Genomic DNA, 25,218 nt, shown 5'->3' on the forward strand with positions numbered 1-25,218 from the left:
GATACAAATGATACACTGTAAGAATATGCAATATAGAAAAGAAAATCCACAGGAAGACATGAATTCTTTTTTTTTTATGTCAAGATCCTTTATTCCTTTTTTTAAAACTGGTCACAACCCTAAGCTTCTGGCCCATATAAATTCTTAATAATTGACAGCATGAAAAATAAATTATTATGACTTATTTATATAAACTACTAACTGGGGGTTGAGAGAGATGACAAGTTATTTAAAAGTAACATATTATTACTATGACTAGAATAACACGTCTATAGAAATGCAATGTTAAGAACAATTAACCAATTTCATTGTTCTACTAATCATCACTCAACTTTCAAATGAGAATACCAAGAATTACTACAGAAATGCTTCCAACAAAATATTTTTATTTTGAGAAGTGGCAATAGTAATATGGTTACTCATGAAAAGCTAATTTTAATATGAAAACCCAGATGAATTCCTGAATTGCAGTCATAATATCTGTGACTTAATTTATGTTTTAAGAGACAAAAAATAATTTAGCACAACTGTGGTTTTAAAGCACTATATGCTTAATCTGTATTCTTTGTACTTCCATTGTCTGTATTTTAATGCTGTTTTTGAGTTGAAAATAATCAAATAATTACAACTGCTAGCATTTAACCTGTATTTTTAAATACTGACAATATATTGTTTGAGTATTTGAGAAAATCCCACATAATTCCATCATTTTTGTGTTATTCAGGAGTACAATTCAAAGATCTGTAATCTTATAATTAACTGCTTTACATAGTTTCATCAAAATGGCCCTATAATTACAATAGCATTGAAATAATATGGTACTCTCCTAACAAATACTAAGGAAATAGATAAAAATATTGGGGAATCCCTAGTTTTTAATCTGGGAACCTGCCAACTTTAAAGGCAAATTACCTATTTTTAGCTGAAATTTATGTTCTATGATTTTGATAGGAATATGTATACAAGAGTGTTTGCTGGTTAAATAATACATTTCAAAAGTAATGTGTGTAATTACTGGAAAATGTCAGTCATCTGATACAAAGAATCTTGCTCACATCAGTTAAGTAGTAAGTACCTTGGAATGCTTTAAACATAATGAAACAATCTACCAAAACACGTATATTTCCTAGTCTTTATGCACATAATGTAGCATGAAATCATGATGCTTTTGAAATACTCTGTGCAGAAATATTTATTTTTTAGCAAATATTTTCTTCAGATTGGTATGTGATATTGACAATGTAATCTACTTGCACAACTAGTTTTGCAATAACCATCCACAAATAACTGTAAATAGGAAAACTGTAAATTTCATGTAAAAATGATTGCAAAATTTTGGTAGCTAAAAGTGTACAAGTTGTATTGAAAATATAGTATATATACATAATTTAAGAATGAAGCATATAATTTCTGATCTATTTATACATGAAAATTCAAGAATTTGTAAAAGATATTATTTTGGGGAAAAAGAAAGTAAATCTCATTAGCTACTTAGGATACTTTTATTAGGGAAGCCAACTCTTTCCAACATTTTACTAGATACAGAGATAGATACAGGCATGGTGGTGCTGATATATTTCACAAAATCACATAATTGTTAACAGTGCTACAGTTTTACTGAGCTCCACTGGGGCACTAGTAAGCTAGACTGAGTGGTAAAAAGCATTAAATTTCAAAATAAACAAATGACAACCCTTCACTTTTTGCCTCTCAAGAACACAACAGTAATTTACTAAAACGCTGTTTATTTAAAATTTCCGATGACTAAATAGGCTTTAATTTACATGAGATAAATTTTTTTATAATGTATGCTTGATACATATTTTTCATCTAGAATGAAAATACTGGGATATGATTTTCATTTGCCTATGCTTCATACATTTTTAATTCTTCCCCTGGAATCATTTATCTATTATTTTTTTAAAAATCAAACTCTCTTTAAAGAAAACTTTTAAATAAAACTGATTGATCATAACATGGCATGTTCTTAGCTAAGGGCTATTTGGTCTGTTTAGGGTTGAAATTACCCACTATTCACTTTTAAGGTTTAAAAAACCAAGAGAACATTGCCCTATTTGATAAATAAAAAGCCAAACCAAATACAGAGTAGCAGAAAGCACTGTACTATCTAGAAGTGAAGCTGATTAAAAAATAAGAATCAAAGTATGAAAAAACAAAATATTTTTTAAAAGATTCTCTTGCCTTAAGATAAATGTAGGGGTAATGCATTTAGATTGCCTGGAGAATCCCAGGGACGGGGGAGCCCAGTGGGCTGCCGTCTATGGGGTCGCACAGAGTCGGACACGACTGAAGTGACTTAGCAGTAGCAATGCATTTAGATAGCTTTGGGAAATTAAATACATATTCTCAAGTTCAGTTAACCCTAAAGTCTTTTAAAAGTGGCCTATAATTTTCAAAAGAATATGGATCTTTAATTAGTATGTTTCTACACTATCCATACTAGCAATGTTCAGGTTATCCTTTGCAATTTCAGTAATCATAACAATATAAAATGTGATTAAATACAGTCAACTAAAATGCAAATACCTGTATCTCTAAAGTACATATTTGTGTCTTCATGCTTATGGGAAAAGGTTCTGTCTCCCCCTTCATGCAAGGGCACACACATAGACACGTACACATACACTGTATCAGAAGAAGGGGTACTGATTCCTGGCATACTTGTCTCTGAATATAGCTATTAAATATGAGCTAGACCAATTCTTCTCACTCCCTGTAAGATTTCCAAACTGCCACCATCTCTGACATTGCAGAAGGGGCACACCTAAAGACCTAAGTAGCACACAGGCAAGGAGCCTACTGCTCCCCTCACAGCAGAGCACATCACAGCAATGTAGAATTGCCGCCAATGTCTACTTACTATGTATTCAGATATAGCACATCTGAAATTTGAATGCTCAAAAAGTAATACACAAAGCTACTTATCACCAAGCTACATGGGTAAAAGGAATGTTAAGTAATATAAGGTTCTTTTCTTTACTATGCTTTTAAAAATAAGTAGACGTGGCAAAAAAACAAAAGCGCAAGTTTCCCAGGATTCAAATAATAATCTGATAATGAGACAGAGAAATTTTTCTTAACTTTCCCAGTTTTATGCAAAGTACTTTTGTGCTCAGAACTCCACGTTACAGGGCAATTTGAATTCAATAAAGACATATGTAATTTTATGACCTTATTCTAGACTATAAATTATTTGAACAGTATTCATTTAAAAGCCCTGCCTGTATTCATCACTATAACACAAATCTAAATATTTTTATTTGTATCATCTAGTATTATGAAATCAAGACACTCTTAGATGATACCTTAGCATTATGCATTTATTTTAAAATGCTCAATTTGCTTTGAAAATGATTTGTGACCAACAAAAATGTGATATTGTAATATGTTTCAAAGTAATAAAACACCCATGGTTGCATTTTAAAGTTTAAGAGAAAAGAAGAATATACTAACCTGAAAAATGTATTGAATTTTACTCACTAGATTTAATTTACCAGATTCTAACAAATTTACTCCTATTAATTTCCCAGAAAACTGCTATAAAAAAAAACATATCATTTATGTCTGTCAAACATAAAAGGACAAAGAAAAGCACACTTCTGACATATAGTATTTGTTTGTTCAGTTTTGTAATGCCATAACAGTGACCTTGATTTATATATTTTACTTAAATCATCACAATTTATATTTTCAATTACACAGATTTTATCTACATTAATAAATTTTACTCTCTTCCAGGGTAAATGCCTTCTCTGGAAATAAACATATCTCTTGACATTTTTCTATTATATTTTGCTTCTGAATGCATGCTTGATAGATCAAATGAGCACAGTCCTTGAAATTACACTTGAAAGTGGACCAAATTAAGATTCCAATAGTATTGATTACCCCCTGATGTAATTTAAAATGTGTAAACTGCCACTCAAAATAGAAGTGCAATACCTGACACTTAATCATTTGGCAGTCTTTTAAGCATAGGTGAATTACTGCACTGTTACTTGAACTGAAGTATCTCTTAATATATATGTTACAGATTTTGTATGATGCAAAACTTTACAGCAAGCTATTTGAATGTTTATTAAAAAAATTCTAAAAATGACATGGAAACATGTTTATTGTATAAATAAAAGCACTTAGACATTAAGAGTGTACATGATTTAATAATTTTCATCATCATAAGAAAACTGGGGCATGAGTTAATTAGTACAAACTACCACACCACATTCACATTCATGTTCATTATAAAATGATTTAATTTTTACCTTAGTAATAGATTCTGTTTACATTATTTTAAAAGCATTAAAAATATGAATTGCATTTTAGCAGAAAAATCCTGGTAATGTGTTCTCTATGGCTAATGTTTATATAAGATTTCCTAATGTGTACAGATTAGAAAACCAAGCACTAGAAAAATATGTAATTGTCCTGAAGACCAAAATGACACCAGTGTTTGAAATAATGTTAATCTGGGAATTTTACAGGAAAGTGATGATTTTGCAAATCTTATTTCTAGATTTATGTTCTCCTCATTAGTATAAGAAAATTTGAAAAGAGGCTAAATAAAATTCTGTGGATTAAAAAAAAAGATTATCTAATGTGAAGTGCAAAACAACTGTCTGACAACCAGGCTGGACTGGCATAGAACATCAGTTTTGCTAAGAGGAAGGGTTCTGAGGTTAAAAAAATTCAGAAAAAACTGAGTCAAATAAAATTGAGATTTTCTGTACCTTACGTTTTATTAAGCTTCCTGAGGAAGATGAGGCTTTCCCAAATACGCTTGGTCCTGGGAACTTCTTCAGACCTTCTATGACCAAAAGTCATAGGAACACCTTTGGTAAAGGATGAGTTAAGATAAGCGTGTAAAAGTTCTAACGCAAAGTGTCATTTGACAAAACTTATATGACTCATGTCATACCATTTTAAAAGTTTTACTTCCACTATGAGCGTCCAAATAACAAAAATTATAACTGACCTCAGAACAGTACAATAACTCAACCAACTGTACACAGTGTTGGAGAAGGCGATGGCACCCCACTCCAGCACTCTTGCCTGGAAAATCCCATGGACGGAGGAGCCTGGTGGGCTGCAGTCCATGGGGTCATGAAGAGTTGGACACAACTGAGTGACTTCACTTTCACTTTTACACATTGGAGAAGGAAATAGCAACCCACTCTAGTGTTCTTGCCTGGAGAATCCCAGGGACGGGGGAGCCTGGTGCGTTGCTGTCTGTGGGGTCGCACAGAGTCGGACACGACTGAAGCGACTTAGCAGCAGCAGCAGTACAAAGTGTATGTTAAGATTCCATGCTGCTGAGTCACGGTATCACCCTAATTCAACATGAATGATACACAGTGTGTTTATATGATCTCTTTCCTACAACACTGTTAATTAGAATTCTGTATCTTTTATGCTTCAGTTAACATGCTCTCACATTATCAAATATATGTTCATGAAAAAAACTAACAGCCAGAGGACAAAATTACATGATTTATTCATTCACACATTTTTATAAATCTAACCAAATGAATTTGACAGCTAATTATATAAAATTACCAATATCAACAAGAGTATACATTACTTCCTTTCCAAGTTTTTTTAAAATGAAAGTTGATTTACAATTCTGTATCTTCATAAAAGTTTTTTTTTAAGATACTACCATTCATCCTCCATTTTTATGAAACTTATATGAAAAACTATATTATTAATTCAATCACAAGCCATATTAAAATTATGTTAATTTGTATTCACCTTTAAGCTAGAAGATATTCAGTTAAAATGTAATAAAAGTATGTGGTTTACTAACTCTTCATTTAGAAAGACTGAGGCGTGTTTGCCAAGGGACTGATTAACTACAGCAACTTATATCAGTAATCTTAAAATGCTAAGAACCTGGTGACTGCACTTTCAATTTTCATAGTAAAAAATGAAATGCTGTCTACCATGCTCAGGACCCACATCACACTTACTGAGAAAGACTTATGGGTTTACTAATGTCAAAATCACAGACTAATACTGTCAAGAAAGTCAAACGTATAATTTCTAAACATTTAAACAAAGAGGTAGATTACTTGATTTTTTAAAAATTTTATAAACAGCTAATGGCAATATGTATAAACAATGTAGTTTAAAATAACAAACTTAAATATTGAGATTTCATTAAAAACATGTCATTTGCAGAAAACCTAAATTTAAACAAAGATGCCATTTTAGGTTATCTATACAGAGAAAGAAGTTATGTTCATTAAGAATTTTGTTCCACAGAAGACAATAAAACACACTGAAGAAAAACATATACTGCAAAAAACTTTAAAAAGGAAAAACAATGCCTCCTGTAGTTTTATTTCACCATAGATTAATTTATGGTCCACCTAATGTGATTCAGGATAAAATTTTAGGAACTACAATTTTCTTCTTCACAGGCAAAGAGTCGCAAGTTTCTGTTTTCTGATTATGTGAGCAAATAAAAAAACCCCTACTATAAAGACTGCACAAAATCTAGGCTTCCCTTTCTGGCTCACCTTCAAATACCAACAACTACAAACAAATTTTTCAAAATATAATTTGTCATCTTCAGGTAAGTATAAATTAGTTTTATCTAGGCTTGCATCATTTAGCTTCTTATATAATCTATCTTTTAAAATATATAATCTATCTTGTAATTAAGAATCAAAATTAAAGCTAAGAGGTATTTATATCACTTAATTATACACCTATGTTGATTATGCAGATATCTCTAAAGTTATAACTTTACTAAAAGCAATAATATTCCAAATACAAAAACATCTCTTTTATTGCTTTACACTGTGAGCTAAAGTAAAAACTCAGAGAAGAGATTCAATATATGGAATATGGAAAAGCCTTAGAAGCTTTAATTCTAAGGAGTCCAGTTCATTTCTTCTAAGCAGAGAAACTCACAGTATTTCTTCAGCTTTCAAATTCTAGACATTCAAACTGCCATTGTGCCCTGCAAAAACTAATAACAGGCAAAATCATCATTTGGTAACAACATGGTTTTTGTCTTTAATGTTTTGTCTCTAATTATATTCCACAGAAGCATTTTCTCAAGAGGAGAAATTTTTACTAAGGCTTATAACTCAAACCAGTATTATACTAGTAGGATAAAGTTGACCTCATAATTTCCACATAACACAAATAAAACAAAACCCTGAAACACTTAAGAACATGCGAAATATAACCTTTCCTGTAGCTTCAATTAAAAAAAAAAAAAATGGACTCAGCCTAATAGCAACAATTGAAATGAGAAAGGAATAGTTCCATTACCTATCATAGATGAACATTTCCTATCTCTTTCAGAAGAAAGATCACCACAAGTGAAATACTTCTTTATAAATTTGCCCTTAAAAATGATTTGGAACATAAACTGCCAAAATCACTGTCATAAAATTTTAAAGTATTTTTATGTTTAATATCAAGTCAAATTGGTTACTTGTACCACTACTGAATTTTATATTTGAGTTATGCTGAAAAATATGGAAAAAGAATATGGTTTTTAAAATATATTATCTCCACTACTGAAATCAGAGATCATTTACATTTTCTGATCACTATGAACACACATAGAACACAGTATAAACATCAAAAGTGTGATACAGGATACTCACATCGTCATATACGAAACTCACAACCCCTTGTTGCAAGTGGTCTCTTCTCCTAAAGAAATCTTTAAACAAGAAGTTATTTTCTGTGTTACAGTTTAAAATCTACTTTTAAATAACTGGTGCCCCCAGGTATTACAAAAGGAATAATTTTATACTCTAGTAAATCTTGTGATTTTTTTTTTAATGTCCCAGGCCACTGAGATATGAAGAAAATTTTCCAAAACTGAGCTATAACATTTTTTCACTATTTATATTCCTAAAGTTTTAAAGCATTAGAACTCTGATAAGATTTAACAGTGAATAAAGAGGGGAAGACACATAATACTATCACTTTGCTGAAGGAAATGAGGGACATCATTTGGGGAAAAAAGTCCCATAATACTGTGCCCATAAATGGTCCATACCTGTCAATGCTCGAAGCTTCACACAGCAAGCAACATAATCATCAAAGAAGATTCGGCCATTCTTGCTGTAACGTTTGACAATGGTAGTTACTGTTTGAGGACTCAACCTATAACCTAGAAAAAGGGATGGCTAGATTAAAACTTCTAAAACTACACATCATAAGAACACCATTAACCAACAATGTATTCATGTAAATAAAGTTATAAAACAAATTAACTTTCAGAATTCATTACATAAAAATATATTTCAGAAACAAAACACATTCCTATTGAAATAGATCAGGAAAAAAAAAAAAGAAGAAGAAATTGATCAGGAAAGGTTTCATTACTAATAGCAAAAGTGGTACATAGATTTCACAATTCCAACTCTATAAAAAGTCAAAGCTAGGAAAAAGAAAACAATTATCTTTTTGTGCTTGTAAAATATATTTTCATTTTGAAATAATGTCTAATGTAGTCACAGGTTTTTTAATTCATCGATTTTTAAACCCTGTAATTTTACAGTTCTTCAAAAACATCAAAGCAAAGATTATTAGTGATCTTTGATATCATTCAAACCTGTATTTCCCATTGACTGCATTGTCTTACAGTCAAAGAAAATTTGAGAATCGACATGGTTACTTACAGGGGGAAGAAATAGGGAAATGTTATTCCATTTTGGCCTATAACCCTTATTCTGTTTCTTCATAGACTTTTCATCTTAACCAGTCTTTTTACTCTTTCTTTGGTTCTTTGCTGTCTAGCCCAGTGGACTCCAAAAGTTTTTGAATGTATACTTTGAATAAAAAGTTTTGGATCATTTACTCCCATTACATGTATATTATTTAGTCTTAAATTCTATACAAGTATTACTATTTGATGATTTACATTTTAAAATATATAAAAAAATAAAATTTAAAAGAATGGAATAAAAGTAATTAGAAATATAAATTATTTCACTTGTTGCCCCCCACTAGTGATGGTCCTATGTATTTAATGAGGTGTGTATATTTTACTGTGAAGAATGCTGGCCTAGAAATGTTGTCTTTGTATATTACTGGATTAGATGTAGACAAAAGACATTCATCCAGGCAAAGGGAAAAATAATGAAAATAAATGCAACAGAAGATAATTCTACAAATAGCTATAATGAAACACAATCCAGGAAACTTGCTAAAAGTAACTGAAAGGAAAGGTATAAATTAATAGAAGTCAAACATGCAAGCAAATGTTATTATATAAAAATAAACCCTAAGCTTTAGAGAGTTATGATCCGGGTGGATATGGGACTGATAAAATTCACAAGATTTTCCATAGCATTCTCAGCAAAAAAAAAAAAAAAGAATATTTTAAAATATATCTGAAGACCTAAAATTTGAATAATACAGAATGCCTCTTTGTTACTTATATTCAACTGCCTATGTGAATTCTTTGGTGGTTTTCTTTTTTCCAAATGGTTATATTAATTTTCCAACATTGTGCAGAATTAAGAACCAAGTTTAATTCATTAGGAATTAAGACTCTATAATTAAACTATACAAGTTTATATGGACAGGACTATCCCTAAAATGACAATTAAAATGTCTATTTATAAAACAAAATCATGGTTTTGACTTTAAACTGAAATTTGAAATAATTTACACTTGTTCAGATTTCTGAAAAGTACAATCTTAGTTAGTTTTGTTACAAAAGCATTTTATTTAGAAATGAATATAAATAAAATCACAAGCATAAATACAATTAAGAAAACTACTAAAACTATGTTACTATAAGCAAGTTAAATGGACTGTATGTAGTCCATGGAATTCTCCAGGCCAGAATACTAGAGTGGGTAGCCCTTCCCTTCTCCAGGGGAATCTTCCTAACTCATGGATCAAACCCAGGTCTCCCACATTGCAGGCGGATTATTTACCAGTTGAGCCACAAGGAAAGCCCAAGAATACTGGAGTGGGTAGCCTATCCCTTCTCCAGAGGATCTTCCTGGTATTGCGCTGGGGTCTCCTGCATTGCAGGCAGATTCTTTACCAACTGAGCTATGAGGGAAGCCCCAAGCAAGTTACACACAATTCATATTATCATTTTTTTAAAGAAAACACACTGAGAACTTTAGCTTATCAGAGATATGATAAAAATAAAGTTACAGTCTTTTGAGATACTCTAAAATGTAGATTTCTCATTTTGAGGGGTTTTTTTTTTTTTTTTTTTTTTTTTTTGGTGTCTACTGTGTGTTCTATACTACATAAAGAAGATGAAAAACTAGACTATGTATGGAGACCTGTTACTGAGATAAGCTTTTGCCATCAAATTAGAGATCTTACCAAGTTACAAAATTTTACAATATAAATGATGAGTATGAACAATTAAATTTAAGTATATTCAACATGAAATTAAAAGACGCTTACTCCTTGGAAGGAAAGTTTTGACCAACCTAGATAGCATATTGAAAAGCAGAGACATTACTTTGCCAACAAAGGTCCGTCTAGTCAAGGCTATGGTTTTACTGTGGTCATGTATGGATGTGAGACTTGGACTATGAAGAAAGCTGAGCACCGAAGAATTGATGCTTTTGAACTGTGGTGTTGGAGAAGATTCTTGAGAGTCTCTTGGACTGTAAGGAGATCCAACCAGTCCATTCTAAAGATCAGTCCTGAGTGTTCTTTGGAAGGACTGATGCTAAAGCTGAAACTCCAATACGTTGGCCACCTCATGTGAAGAGTTGACTCATTGGAAAAGACTCTGATGCTGGGAGGGATTGGGGGCAGGAGGAGAAGGGGACAACAGAGGATGAGATGGCTGGATGGCATCACCGACTCAATGGACATGAGTTTGAGTGAACTCCGGGAGTTGGTGATGGACAGGGAGGCCTGGCGTGCTGCAATTCATGGGGTCGCAAAGAGTCGGACATGACTGAGTGACTGAACTGAACATAGGAAATTCAGAAACTGTTTTATCAACCAGAAGGCATGAAAGATTATTCTTTGAAAAGCTCACAAATAAAATGGTTTTGTTAAAGATATTTAATCAGAATGTATCTATAACCTTGAAATCAAACTGGACAATAGCTGCTGAAATAATATACCCTTTTATTACTTAGCAAGTTTAAACAACTAAGATTCATCTGATCAAAGAACAAAGACGACCTGGATTTATTTAAAGAATTTTAATATGCTTACCCATAGCAGCAATGGCTTGATTCAGTTCATGATGCTCTACTGAGCCACTTCCGTCTTTATCAACAGTTATGAAGTTTTGCTTCCAGGAGTTAAGAGCTGCCCAAAGTTCTTTGAATTCATTAAATCCCATTTTTCCTGAGTAATCTCTCTGATAGTTTTATTAACGAAAATAAATTCTGATACCAAAGAGAATTTAACCTGGACTCAAAATTCCAAATAAGTGATTAAAAAATTTTAAGCTCACTTCTGCAAGAGTTAGCCAATTTCACATATAAATAGATTTGTGTAAAAATGGAAAAGAATGGAATTCAAATAGGATGTTACAAAGTATTTTTAAACACTCTAGTTTACTATGATCATTTATACCTAACAACTGCCTTAAGGGTAATTTTTCTATATTCCAGTATTTTTTGTTTTTAGTCAAGGATACATCCAACATGGCAATCATAATTCTGCAGGTTTCCAAACTGAAGGCTGTAAAACATATTTATTATCTGAATTAAATTCTGCCCTATTTATGTAAAATTACAACAATTTCTGTTTTTAAAACAAAACATTTACCAACTGACTGCCAAAACTATCCATCACTCAATGAACAAACTCTGTTAGGCATGCATAGTGAAAGAAAAAAAAAAACAAAAATTACTACCTTCATATATCTACTAAAGGGGTTTGAGTAATTAAATAAGCAATTATAAAATACTGAAAACTAAACAAGGGGAAAAGAGGGCTTTAGTCTTCCTAACACAAATGCCAAGTCGGCTTAAGTAGTTCTCACGTATTGAGATCACAAAACTTGAAAGTATTAGAGATTTGGTTAAAGCTTAGGGCATATGGGAATGAGAGGCATATAATGACTTCAGATGAGGACCAGATCATGCGTTTTGAACGCCACCCTAAAGGTTTAGACCAAAGGAGGTTACTAGAGGATTGGAGAAGGAAATGGCAATCCACTCCAGTATTCTTGCCTGGGGAATCCCATGGACAGAGGAGCCTGGCGGGCTACAGCACATGGGGTCGCAAAGATTTGGACACGACTTAGTAACTAATCAACAACAAAGGATTTTAAGGAACATAGGGGCAATTCTAAAATTTCCATTTCAAAAACAGTAGATGACAAAGAAAGACTACATAGAGAGTAAAGTATGATGAATCTGGATGTAGGTAAATCATTTGGAAGTTTACTGCACTCAACCAAGTAAGAAAGGGATGAGCTTCAGAACTGAAAGGAACTGCTTTTTCTTGGGGAAGGGGGAAATAAAGGAAGAAGAAATATAGATAATAAGATAGTTGGCTATTTTAAATCAGAAATATTAACACTTCCATATTTAAAGAACTATCAATGAGGACATACTAGGCAAAATTTGGATCACAATAACTGTGGAAAATTCTGAAAGAGATGGGAATACCAGGCCACCTGACCTGCCTCTTGAGAAATCTGTATGCAGGTCAGGAAGCAACAGTTAGAACTGGACATGGAACAACAGACTGGTTCCAAATAGGAAAAGGAGTACATCAAGGCTGTATATTGTCACCCTGCTTATTTAACTTATATGCATAGTACATCATGAGAAACGCTGGGCCGGAAGAAACACAAGCTGGAATCAAGATTGCCATCAAGAAATCAAGAAATATCAATAACCTCAGATATGCAGATGACACCACCCTTATGGCAGAAAGTGAAGAGGAACTAAAAAGCCTCTTGATGAAAGTAAAAGAGGAGAGTGAAAAAGTTGGCTTGAAGCTCAACATTCAGAAAACGAAGATCATGGCATCCAGTCCCATCACTTCATGGAAAATAGATGGGGAAACAGTGGACACAGTGTCAGACTTTATTTTTCTGGGCTCCAAAATTACTGCAGATGGTGACTGCAGCCATGAAATTAAAAGACGCTTACTCCTTGGAAGGAAAGTTATGACCAACCTAGATAGCATATTCAAAAGCAGAGACATTACTTTGCCAACAAAGGTTCATCTAGTCAAGGCTACGGTTTTTCCTGTGGTCATGTATGGATGTGAGAGTTGGACTGTGAAGAAGGCTGAGCGCCAAAGAATTGATGCTTTTGAACTGTGGTGTTGGAGAAGACTCTTGAGAGTCCCTTGGACTGCAAGGAGATCCAACCAGTCCATTCTGAAGGAGATCAGCCCTGGGATTTCTTTGGAAGGAATGATGCTAAAGCTGAAACTCCAGTACTTTGGCCACCTCATGCGAAGAGTTGACTCATTGGAAAAGACTCTGATGCTGGGAGGGATTGGGGGCGGGAGGAGAAGGGGACAACAGAGGATGAGATGGCTGGATGGCATCACTGACTCAATGGATGTGAGTCTGAGTGAACTCTGGGAGTTGGTGATGGACAGGGAGGACTGGCGTGCTGCAATTCATGGGGTCGCAAAGAGTCGGACACGACTGAGCAACTGAACTGAACTGAACTGAGGCAAAATTTAATTTTTTCTAATCCTTATCATTACATTCCATTAGCATGCTGATTTATCTCAAGACTTATTATACATAGTCCTGATGAAGGAGATATTATGTCAGTACAGTTCAGTGAAGTTTACAAAGTTCTTACTAGTAGCTCCTTAAGATAAACAAATGAATAAGCAAAAATGCTTAAAATTATTTATGCTATTTGATAAAATATTTTGAAATTTTTATAAAGAAAAAAACTATTTCAGCTAAATTTTAGACCCATTAAAGAAAATTATAAAATAATCCATACATTAAAAAAAAAAACTTTCTTTAATGTTTCACATGGTATCAATTGTAGAATAGATGGTTACGGTATTTTCAGACTGGTAATTCAATTGACACTGAATAAGCAGTTACTATGAACCAGTAGTGTATGTTTTGTGATGTAACATAAACATGCCTAACCTATAATAGTCTCAGTTTTACAAATAAAGCAACTGTGGCCCAGAAAGATAAAGTTTCCCAAGTTCACAGAGCTAACAGGTGGAAGAGAGAGGATTGGAGACCAATGCTCTTTCATACAAAAACTTCTCAGGCAGGGACAGGGAGAAATCTCTGGAATGGCATTCCATCATTTTGTCCAGTAAATTAGATCTATTTTGCCTTAAAGTTAACATAGCATACATTCTTTAAGTGGAAGAATTTGAATAGATGATAATAGATGACAAAAATTCAGTCATCAAATAACCAGCTCTTCAATCAGTTTCAAAATAGAACCAAGTAAATGTAAAAGTAAATAACCTTGACAAAGAATAGAAGAAGAGAAGTTTTAGGAGAGTTGACAGATTTTCACTCTCTCCCCACACCACATTAGAATGGACAGAATTAAACTGAATTTTTACAATTTGTAATCCTTTAGAGAATAAGAGAGGAAACCAAGGAACAAAACTTTGCAAGTTGAAAAGAAGGTGGACATAAGTTGCCAAACTCCATCTGGGAAAGTGGCTTCCTGATCCTGCAGTAAGAAAAGCTGAGAAGCAGCTTCATTATCCTGGAGGAGACCCCAAACTTTTGCAAACTGGCAGTACTTCTGAAAATGGATGTGAATGTAGAGACAAAAACAGAAAGACTGGTTGAATGCCTATTTAAGGCACCTTTGAAGCCCAAATCTTCTTGCTTCAGCCACATGGATGGCTGCCCTGTCTACTCCCAAGCCAGCAGACATCTGGGATTTTATTTTCCGGAGGGTTCTATGCACTGCAGGAAACCAGGCACTGTTGAAGACAGGACTGTCTATTAAAACAAGGCAATAAAGTGACAATTTACAAAAGACTGAAACCCTGCTGAGTCCTCCCTCCTTGGCTCCAGAGAGCAGATCAACTGGACAATCAGCCCCAAAAGAAATCCCTAAAGATCCTGACGCCCAGTGTTGCAGAACAAACTGCCCAGCTGAACCACCAGGCTCTGAAGTCTGGAGTCAACACCCAGCCCAACTCTCAGGGCTTCTAACCAGTATTTTAGTTAAATATGAGCAACCAAGCATCATCAGACATCTGAGAAAGGCAGCTAACATGAAAGACAGTCAAATGAACAAACCGGGGAAAAAACATTGAAGAAGTAGGTTATGTAGGAGGAAAAAAAACTGGAAAAAAAATTAAAAATCAGAGAGATAAGGAAAGACGTCACATTCATGAAAAAAAGAACAACTGCTTTTGGATTTTAAAAACATGATAGGAGAAATGAGAGCCTCAATATAACTTCGGGAGAACATATACTAAAACTGGAACAATACAGAGACAATTAGCACGGCCTTTACACAAGGATGACACTCAAGTTCCTGAAGTGTTAAAAAAAAAAAAAAGGAAAGTTGAGGTTGTTGTGTACGCTCTGTAGCCCACCAGGTTCCTCTGTTCATGGGATTTTCCAGGCAAGAATACTAGAGTGGGTTGTCATTTCCTTCTCCAGGAGATCTTCCTGACCCAGGGATCAAACCTGTGTCTCCTGCATTGCTGGAAGATTCTTTATCACTAAGCCACCCAGGATTTCCCCAGAAGTAGAAGAAACCAAGCGGCAGGGGAGAAAAAGAAAAATTACCCAATCCAAATGGCAGGCATTCCACATAGATAAAATGGAGAAAAGGTCACTGAAGAAAACTGCTCTGAATGAAAGCAAATGAGTCTCGACTGGAAACTCCCTCTGTATCCCCCACATACCAAGGAACAGCAACTGTGACATTTCAGACCAAGGGCAAAGAGAAGGTCTCACAAGCCTCTACACACTAAAACCAAATGACATACAGGCAGAAAACAAAAAGATCAAACAATAATGGAAGCTGGAAACGATGGACCTTAAAACTCTTAAGTCAAAATGTTTTGTAATCTGGAGTTCTATGCCTGGCTAGTCACTTCATTCTGAGGACACAATGAAAGCATTTTCACAGAAAGTCTCAAAAGATTTGTTTCCCATGTACTTTTATTAGGAAGCTAATTAACAATGCATTTGATCAAATTTAAGATGAGAACAAGCGATGGGATGAAGGGGAGATGCAACTCGAGAGAGAGAGGAAAGGGCTCCAGATGAGCGCATTATGACAGCTACACACAGAAAACGAGGCCAACAGAAAGCTCCAGGATGGGGATTAATTTCAGAAAAAGCAGTTATAGGAAAAAAGCATACATTATTCTAAGACTCAGGAAGAGCATTTAGACAGTAACAATAAAGCAAATGCTGATTACTGACCTAATGCAAAGTACTTAACAGCTATAGGGGATGGAGGGGAAGGGAAGGGCTCCCTTGCACAGGGCAGGGACACGCCTGAAAGGGTTACAGCCTCATTGTCCACAGCAGGACACAATCACTGATCATCATCAAAACTGAAAATCAGCAGCAATAAAAGCATGCTATTTGAGATATGGAGGCACATTTCAAAAGAATTAGCTGAAAGAAGTTGAAAGAGATTTTTCCTAAGAGTGGTTAACGTCGGGGAGGGGGAATGCACACTAAACAGTATTTACTTAACAAGATTTGTAGCATTATTTGACTCTGCGTTATGTGTGTGAATGTATGTGATAAAAAAGTTTTAAAAAATATTTCAAGTATGGAAACAAAAAGTTAGTTAGAAAGTGAATTTCCTACTGCAATTTCAACGGAAGGAAAAAAAAAAAAGATCTCACGAGAATAAGTTCCACTAATTCCAGACTGTGTTAAACACTTCTGAAGTTCTTCAGCATCCACTTCACCATCCTGTTAAAAAATAATTATAACCTGATTAATAAAAGAAGTTATATAAAAGCATACTAAAGTGCTAACTAGCTGTTCGAGGCCAATGAATAAATATGCAGTCTTCAAAATATTACTCTATTATCAACTATAAAATTATAGAGATAATTACTGATGACAAAGACACATTGAGAACATCACACAACATGAATACTTTTTCACAATCAAATTTTATTATATTAAATTATGCAGGCACTTCACATATGATTTATATTCTCTACTTCTGAAAAACAGCATAATCACTCTGTCCTATAATAATGCAATGTAAAATCTTATGAGAATCATTATACTTCTACTATAAAAAGTTAGAAAAATGCCTAAAATGTGTTCAGAGAAGTCTCAAAATTTTTCTTTCATGCTTCTTTTGAGGGGAGCTTATTTCTAAAGGATACTGAATCTTTAACTGGGAAGAGAAAATATCATTTTCCTTCACATCTTTACTCTCAGCTCGAGAGTCCCCCTACATTTTGGTGCTATTCTTCTGAGTTTTGTCCAAATATTCTTTGCCATTCTTATGGGGAAAAAACCTTTTATCACAAATAAGAAATCACAATCAAAGTGAAACAGGTTGAATACTTTCATTATGTTTCAGTACTGCATCCTCTTTTCTAAAAAATTAAAGAGTATAATAATTTACTTGGAGGCATCTCATACATGGTCATGAATTCAAAACAACAGCTCTGGGAAAGGATGAAGGAAGCAGATTTAAAGCATGTAATTTATAAGAATCCAAAAAACAAACAAAACTTTTACAAACTAATGCTAAGAAGTATTATAAACACGTCTAAGGAGCATTATAAACACTTCTAAGGAGTATTATAAATATTATCAGGCAAGTGAGAGACTAACTTTTAAATTTGAAAAAGTTTAAAAAAACTCAGTAGTTACATTAAATTATGTTTTAATGCAATATTTAAAAAAAACAAAATTAATGCAAAAAAATCTGTGAAAAAATATCCAGTTTTTAAATAAAGGCTCTGAACCTGTGTTTGCACCATTCACCTCATTTGTCTCTCTTGATATTGACCCTGTTTTGGTCTATGAAGCCTGTTAGATTTACCTGATGGTCTTAAATTTTTAAGATATTTAAGTATATACCAGTTTATTTATTGCATTTTAATCTGCTTATTTTGGGGAAATAAACCCAAGTATTTGGTAGAACAAAAATTTAATGAAAGTGTCAAATAGTATAATCATAGCAGATCATTGTTGACAACTGTTACAATGAAATAGTCTGTAAGTCAAATAAAGGTCTCTAAATATACATGTCTGGTTCTTATATTTTAAGTTGTAGTTTTATAAAATGAGTTTATTATATAGTCAGCTATAGATTACATACTTTTTTCCAGTATTATACTACTTAAGAGCTCCTTGCAGATAAAAGTGGTATAAGGTAACAGGATTGCATTTAGCTGCAAATAATAGAAAATATTATCAAAGGGGCTTAAAGAAATAAATGCTTATTGGAGCTAGGCAGATCTAGACTCTGGCGACTTAACGAGGCCATCAATCTCCTTTCATATTTCCAAATCCCTCATCCACAGGCCTTTATCTCAAGCTTCTGGCCTTCAAATCACAAGATGGCTACAGCACCTCCATACTTCAAGTCCCCTTTCCAGGCAAGTAGTCGCCTTTCCAGAAGGAGGAAAAAGGACTAACACTAGTTTCAGTTAAGCTTTCCTCATTTGGAAAAGGAAAGCATCCTAAAGAAACTGCACCTACATCTCAATGGCCAGTATTATGGCACATGGCTACCTTTACACAAAGGTGTTTGAGACAGGATTAGGGTTTTCCAGCCTCTAATACATATGAAAAAGGAAAAGGACGTTTTGAATCAAATTTGGGTAGCCAAAACAAAGTGTTTGCAACATATAATAACTCTGTGTATATATATTTCTAGAAAGACATATGGGATCTAGTGAACATTTAAATGAATGAACAATGAATGGAAAATGTTATCAAACTTCTCTGAAATTCTAACCACTCAATAAATCTTGACTCCTGTAAAAGGAAAGAGACATGGTCTGTGTCTAAGACTCAAGAGTGAATCTCTGTCTCTGCTCATTAGTTTGGTATTTGCACCTTCATTCCACCCCATTTCCTGATCTGCTTTACCATCAAGGCTCTCCCAGAAACATCCACAATGTACAAGTCTCTGCGATACTCTGCCCCAGCTTCCTCAAGAAGATTTACATATATATCACTTCTTCCCAGATCGTATCTGGCTCAGTCTCCATGCATCACCCTGGTTTCTCCTAACATGTTAGACACCAAACTAACAGACTTTTTAATAAGATAATTATGACCACCCTAATTTCTGATCTCAGGAAAAAAACTAGATAAGCTTAAAATACAAATTTCATATATATTAAAATGATACAGTAAATAAAAGAGCTTGACATTTGTTTTAGATTGCAATAATTTTTTTAAACTGATATTTGTGCTATATATTTAGCATTTTACCTGGCCAGCAATAGCAAGGAAGCATTTCCACATGGGGTCTCCTGTTGAAATACTGCCTGGATAAGCTGGGTGTCCAGGGTATCCTGGCTGTCCCAATGGATTGCCAAAATTTCCAAACTAAAAGAGTGAAAAGGGAGGAGGTTATTAATATAAATATTACCCATTATACACCAAATTTGGTTTAAAAGAACATATTTATGAGAAGTCCGTTGAAAAGTAAAAATTGAGTTACTGAAACTTCCCAAATTATCACAAAAGCTGTTAGCTACAAACTGTTAGTTGCCCTGCGTTACTTAATTCATCTCATTAACAAATATTATCCAACGTTCTTTAAAGTCTTAAAAAAGAAGTCTCTAGCCTCTAAGAATGAGGCGTACTTTAAAAAAGTGTTGATCATCATCACGGAAGCAAAAAGTTAAAAAATATAAGAAAATTTCACCTATAGTAAAATGAAAAAGTAGTAAACCTAAAGATACACACATAGAAGAATACATAGTAAATACAATGAAACTGTGTCCATGACCAAATCATGGGAAAGTGCATAGGGCTGAAACATCCTGAAACAGCCACCAAAAAACATGTATTGTTTTAAAAAGCAAGACACCAATGAAGACAATAATAGGTGGTAATTCAAACCATGGTCCTCTTCAAAATAAGAACAACAACAATACCAACAATAATACTAGCTAATATTTATTGAGAGCTTGTTATATCTTAAGTACTGTTCTAACTACTTTCTCACTACCATGTGATTTCCCAACAAGTCGGTGAGGTATGAAAGTACTATGTCCTTTTTTCAGTTGAGGACATAAAACTTCAAGCAGTTTCCTGGATTAGTTAAAGTTAAATGGCCAGTACCAGGTAAACCGTGATTCAAATATATGTAGTCTGACCTCAGAGACTACATACTGTTTGTTTCCTGCTTTGGCTCTGGTAATTGTTTTCTTTTTACTCTGGAACTTTGTATGCATTCTTTTATATCTTTGAGAGGCATTTTGCGTGCTTGTTGCTCTGTCATGTGTGACTCACTGCGACCCCATGGACTGTAGCCTGCCAGGCTCGTCTGTCCATGGAATTTTCTCAGCAAGAACACTGGAGTGGGTTACTATTTGCTCCTTCAGGGGATCTTCCTGACCCAGGGATTGAACTCACATCTCCTGCATTGCAGGTGAATTCTTTACCACTGAGCCACCGGGAAAGTCCAGAGAGGCATTTTTTTCAGTGTTTTTAATGAGTCTGGAGAATGAAGAAATATCTTGACTATCTTTGAAGAATGAGCAGAGATTGATGGAAGGCAAAAAGAGAAAAGAATTCTAAGTACTGGTTGGGGGGAGGGGGAAAAAAGGAGCCTTTTGTAGCAGTTTGAAAATCTGCAGCTTGGGATACGGTAAAGGCAAAAAGGAATGACCTATGGGAACACCAGGAGATGTGCTCAGGGATGCAACCAAAAACTAGATTAGAAAGCAATAAAGTACAAGAAAGAAAACAAAAAATGTTAAAATAATATAATGAATTTTTTAAAAAGTGACTGTTTAAGAATTACTTCTTTGGGACTCCCCTGCTGCTGCTGCTGCTATGCTAAGTCGCTTCAGTTGTGTCCGACTCTGTGTGACCCCATAGACGGCAGCCTGTCAGTGGTTAAGAATCTACCTGTTAAAGCAGGAGACATGGGTTCAATCCCTGGTCTGGGAAGACCTGACACGCCAGAGGGCTACTAAGACCAAGCCAAAACTACTGAGCCGAAGCTCCTGAGCCCGAGCTCCTGAGCCCATGCTCACAGCAAGAGAAGCCACTACAATGAGAAGCCCACATAGTGCAACTAGAGAGAAGCCCCTGATTGCTGCAACTAGAGAAAGCCCACAGGCGGTAATGAAGATCCAGCACAGTCAAATAAATAAATAAAATCTTTTAAAATAAATAAATAAAAATAAAAGTTACTTCTTTGAAAAGATGGACAGGCCATTTTCCAGAAAAAAAAAAAAAAGAGAATATAACCACAAAGAGAATTAAAAAAAAAAAAATATATATATATATATATATATATACTGCTGCTAAGTCGCTTCAGCCGTGTCCGACTCTGTGCGACCCCATAGACGGCAGCCCACCAGGCTCCCTCATCCCTGAGATTCTCCAGGCAAGAACACTGGAGTGGGTTGCCATTTCCTTCTCCAATGCATGAAAGTGAAAAGTGAAAGTGAAGTCGCTCTGTCGTGTCCAACTCTTCGCGACCCCATGGACTGCAGCCTACCAGGCTCCTCCATCCATGGGATTTTCCAGGCAAGAGTACTGGAGTGGGGTGCCATCGCCTTCTCCGATATATATATATATATAAACAAATGCTTATGAACACCTTTTTACCAACACATTTGAAAAGGTAAATAAAATGGACCCTCTAAAAAGTATTTAAGTTCTACAAATTACAAAAATATACTGAAGGAAAAAAATCCTATTTCTAATACGGGTAACTATGATATAAAGATCAACCTTAAATTTAAAAACTGCATAAAATACTATTTTTTGAGTTACCTCACTGATCGGGGGAAAGTTTCAGGCCAGTACTGGGGGACAAGTCTTGATCCAGAAGTAAAAGGATTAGCAAAATTCCCAAAGCAACTTTTTTGTTCTGAGGCAATAACAAACACCTAGACTTCTGGTTCTAAGGCCTCCAAGGACATGGAGGGCAATCAGGGCCTGGGGCATATCCAAGAATTTAAGGCTTACTGGAGACCCTCACCTCCTTAAGGTTCACAGAAGGAAGAAAAACAGAAAAAAAAATTTTTTTCTGAGAGGCCAAACCAAGTATAAGCATATTGTTGTTGTTTAGTCGCTAAGTTGTGTCCGACTTTTGAGACCCCATAAATGGTAGCCAGCCAGACTCCCCTATCCTTGGGATGTCCCCACAAGAATACTGGAGTGGGTTGCCATTTCCTGCTCCAGGGGATCTTCCCATACCAGGGATTGAACCTATGTCTCCTGCACTGGCAAGTGGATTCTTTACTGCTGAGCCTTAGTGAACCTAGACCCTCTACTGTAGCATCTTAAATAAAGTTTTACATCACTCTTTGGTAAGTATCCTTTGCTATCTAAATAGTATAATGATCTGATACTTGCTCCTACCCTTTTTTTTTTTTTTTTTTTTAAGAGAGATGAAAAGGCTTTTCGGGAACATTTATTTATAAATGATTGAAAGTGAAAGTGAAAGTCCCTCAGTCATATCCAACTCTTTGCGACCCCATGGACTACATAGTCCATGGAATTCTCTAAGCCAGAATACTACAGTGGGTAGCCTTTCCCTTCTCCAGGGGATCTTCCCAACCCAAGGATAGAACCCAAGTCTCCTGCATTAACAGGCGGATTCTTTACCAGCTGAGCCACCTGGGAAGCCCAAGAATACTGGAATAGGTAGCCTAGCCCTTCTCCAGAGGATCTTCCCGACCCAGGAATCAAACCGGGGTTGCCTGCATTGCAGGTGGATTCTTTACCAACTGAGCTATCAGAGAAGCCCTTAGAAAGTTTACCCTTTTTCCTTTACTCTTGGAACTTATTCTTCATTCTATTTCTTCCATGAATAGCTCATCTGTACAAGTTTTCTATGCTTAACATATATCCTTATGCTTGAAAATTCTGACCACACTGTAATACTACCTCAAAAATACGTATACATTTTGTTGTATATGCTGTTACCATGTCGATACTACAACTCCCAACTCCCAAAGGTGATGCAGGACAATTAGGTAAGAAAGTATAATCTTCTCCCCCACAACCCAGCCCCCCAAAGTTTAGAAAAGACTGCCCTTGGTAGAGTAATAAACATTAGAAGGCATTTAGCATATCTTAATTTACTCATAAGCAACATAAAGAACTGAAAAGAAATGGTCAAAACAATTCAGGGAAGGGATGTCTAGCAAAACTGAGGAAGCGGGGCGGGGGAGGAGAGCTGAAGGGAGGGTGGACCAAAAAAGATACTGGGAACAAGAAGGATGTTTTGTTCCTCTATCTTAAGAAAGAAATTTCTAAAAACACTCCATACCCATGGTTCCATAAGGATTCGCCTAAGGGGCCATCAGGCACCAGAACCCCTGCGGCTTTCCGCTTGGCCCCAGCCCCGGCTTCCTACACTGCGCAAAGTCCTGGCGCAGCCGAGTACCAGAAGCAGAAGTAAGCAAGGACCGAAAGAGGGTGAACACGGCCACCGCCCGCAGGGGCCTCACATCCCGGGGTGGAGGCCGCGCCGAACCGGCCAGGACTCACCCCTCCTCCGTATCCCGGGTAGGCCATAACAATCCTGCGAGCGTCAGCCGTAGAGTCGGCGACCGCCCGGCTGGGAGAGAAGCGGAGCTCTAGGTGCAGGTGCAGGCGCAGGTGAGGGTGAGAGGCGCACTTGCAGCGCCTTTCAAGTCCTCGAGACCAACCTTTTCTGAGTCCAAACCCACCCTACTCGGTTCGGATTGGCTGAGACCTGCCCTTCGCAGCCTATCCGGCCTAGGCCCGCCCCTTCCCCATGTCTAGTCCCACCCATCTCGTCTCTGATTGGCTTCACGCGCCCAGCCTTTTCCTACTCCGCCCCTATTGACTAGCTTAGGTCTCGCGCTCTAGGCTTCCTAAACTGCAAAGATACCTTTGCTGCAGTTAACTTCCACGCTGTTTGGAAAGGCTCTCAAGGCTGGTTTCTTTTCACCTTAGAAATCCCAGACCAGCCCGCCCATGGCTTCTTTTTACCTGTTCGTCCACTTTTTAAAAGATGGACTACGAAATATATATCTATGAATTTCAAAACTTGCAGAGTTACTTACATCTCTTTTTCCGTAGCACCAAAATTATGAAACTGACTTCTACTCCAAAGGCAGTGCGTCTAAGCTAAAACGCTCTTGACACCAGATTTTACAAAAAGGTTATTATAGCTTATTTGGTAGATAAATGGTGACAAGAGTTGCCAGATTTAGCAAATAAAAATACAGGATGTTCAGTTAAATTTTATTTTAAAATAAACAATGAATTTTTAAAAAATATGAGTATGTCCCAAACGTCGAATGAGACATACACTTGTACTAAAAAATGATTTGCTGTTTATTCGCTGATAATATACAAGGCATTCTATATATTATCTAGTAACCCAATAGATGACTCAACATTTGGGCAAACTCTTCACTTTGAGTTGTGCCTCCTCATAATATCCATTGAAAGGAGTAGCTTGTTTTTTAATCACTCAGTGAAAAGTTAAATGCTTAATTACTTTGATTTATTAAGTAATAGTCATTGAACAGTTCTGCTTTTCTCTGGAGCTCAAGTGGATTTTGCAGCTCCAGCTTGTAAAAGGGAAGCGCACATGGGAAGGACGGCTGTAAATTTAGTTTAGAAACAAAAAAAAAGACCATGATATTATTTTGAGTTACCTCTGAAGAATAAGACAACTGCTAAAATGTTTCTTAAAAATAAGGACGTAAAAAAATAAATAAGTAAAGATGTGGGAAAAAAGTGTTACCTATTGGCAGGGGAAATTAACCTTGCAAAGCTGAGTAACTACAGAGGAGGAACTTGTTCAGCTATCGTACAGAGGAGGAACTTGTTCAACATTGTAAAACCTAATTTTCCCAGAAAGAGACAGAAAGGAAGATTGCTAAGGTACAAAGCACCCTTGAGAAAGTGTGCCTTGGTTCCGCTAACACAATAAGAAATACTTTGGCCAATGAGGTTAAATTGGCATAAATAGATAAAGGGGGATGGTAAAAACCTTTTGATAAGAGGAAACAACATTTGACTCATTAAAGCATCAAGTGATAAAACATTACAAAGCGAAACAAATTGAAACCAATTGATATCATTTCAAGGGGGCTGCAAAGAGCTCTGGTATCATTGTCTTTTATGGCTCA

General features: G+C 35.4%; 1 protein-coding gene and 1 non-coding gene across 2 annotated transcripts; one reads left to right on the forward strand and one right to left on the reverse strand.

The window, feature by feature from the left end:
- Positions 1 to 5,493: 5,493 nt before the first annotated feature.
- On the reverse strand, positions 5,494 to 23,776 carry GCA (grancalcin). The gene is made up of 8 exons (XM_006073994.4): positions 23,600 to 23,776; positions 19,349 to 19,465; positions 16,780 to 16,849; positions 11,627 to 11,670; positions 11,197 to 11,344; positions 8,045 to 8,158; positions 7,644 to 7,702; positions 5,494 to 6,994 (listed from the first exon to the last, which is right to left on the reverse strand). The coding sequence occupies exons 1-8, from the start codon at positions 23,624 to 23,626 to the stop codon at positions 6,968 to 6,970; spliced, it is 606 nt and encodes a 201-aa protein (XP_006074056.1). The 5' UTR covers positions 23,627 to 23,776; the 3' UTR covers positions 5,494 to 6,967.
- Positions 15,352 to 15,463, forward strand: LOC112583056. The gene has a single exon (XR_003107419.1). It is a non-coding gene; the product is annotated as a U6 spliceosomal RNA (small nuclear RNA).
- Positions 23,777 to 25,218: the final 1,442 nt, after the last annotated feature.

This window comes from Bubalus bubalis, chromosome 2, assembly GCF_019923935.1.
Source record: "Bubalus bubalis isolate 160015118507 breed Murrah chromosome 2, NDDB_SH_1, whole genome shotgun sequence".
Taxonomy (NCBI): domain Eukaryota; kingdom Metazoa; phylum Chordata; class Mammalia; order Artiodactyla; family Bovidae; genus Bubalus; species Bubalus bubalis.

Bases quoted from the DNA above. Each gene is read 5' to 3' on its own strand.
- GCA (XM_006073994.4), bottom strand. From the start codon at position 23,626: ATGGCCTACCCGGGATACGGAGGAGGG. The intron at 19,466-23,599 runs GTGAGTCCTGGC...TCACTCTTTTAG, and splicing joins ACCCGGGATACGGAGGAGGG to TTTGGAAATTTTGGCAATCC. The intron at 16,850-19,348 runs GTAAAATGCTAA...ATTTTTTAACAG, and splicing joins TCCTTGCTATTGCTGGCCAG to GATGGTGAAGTGGATGCTGA.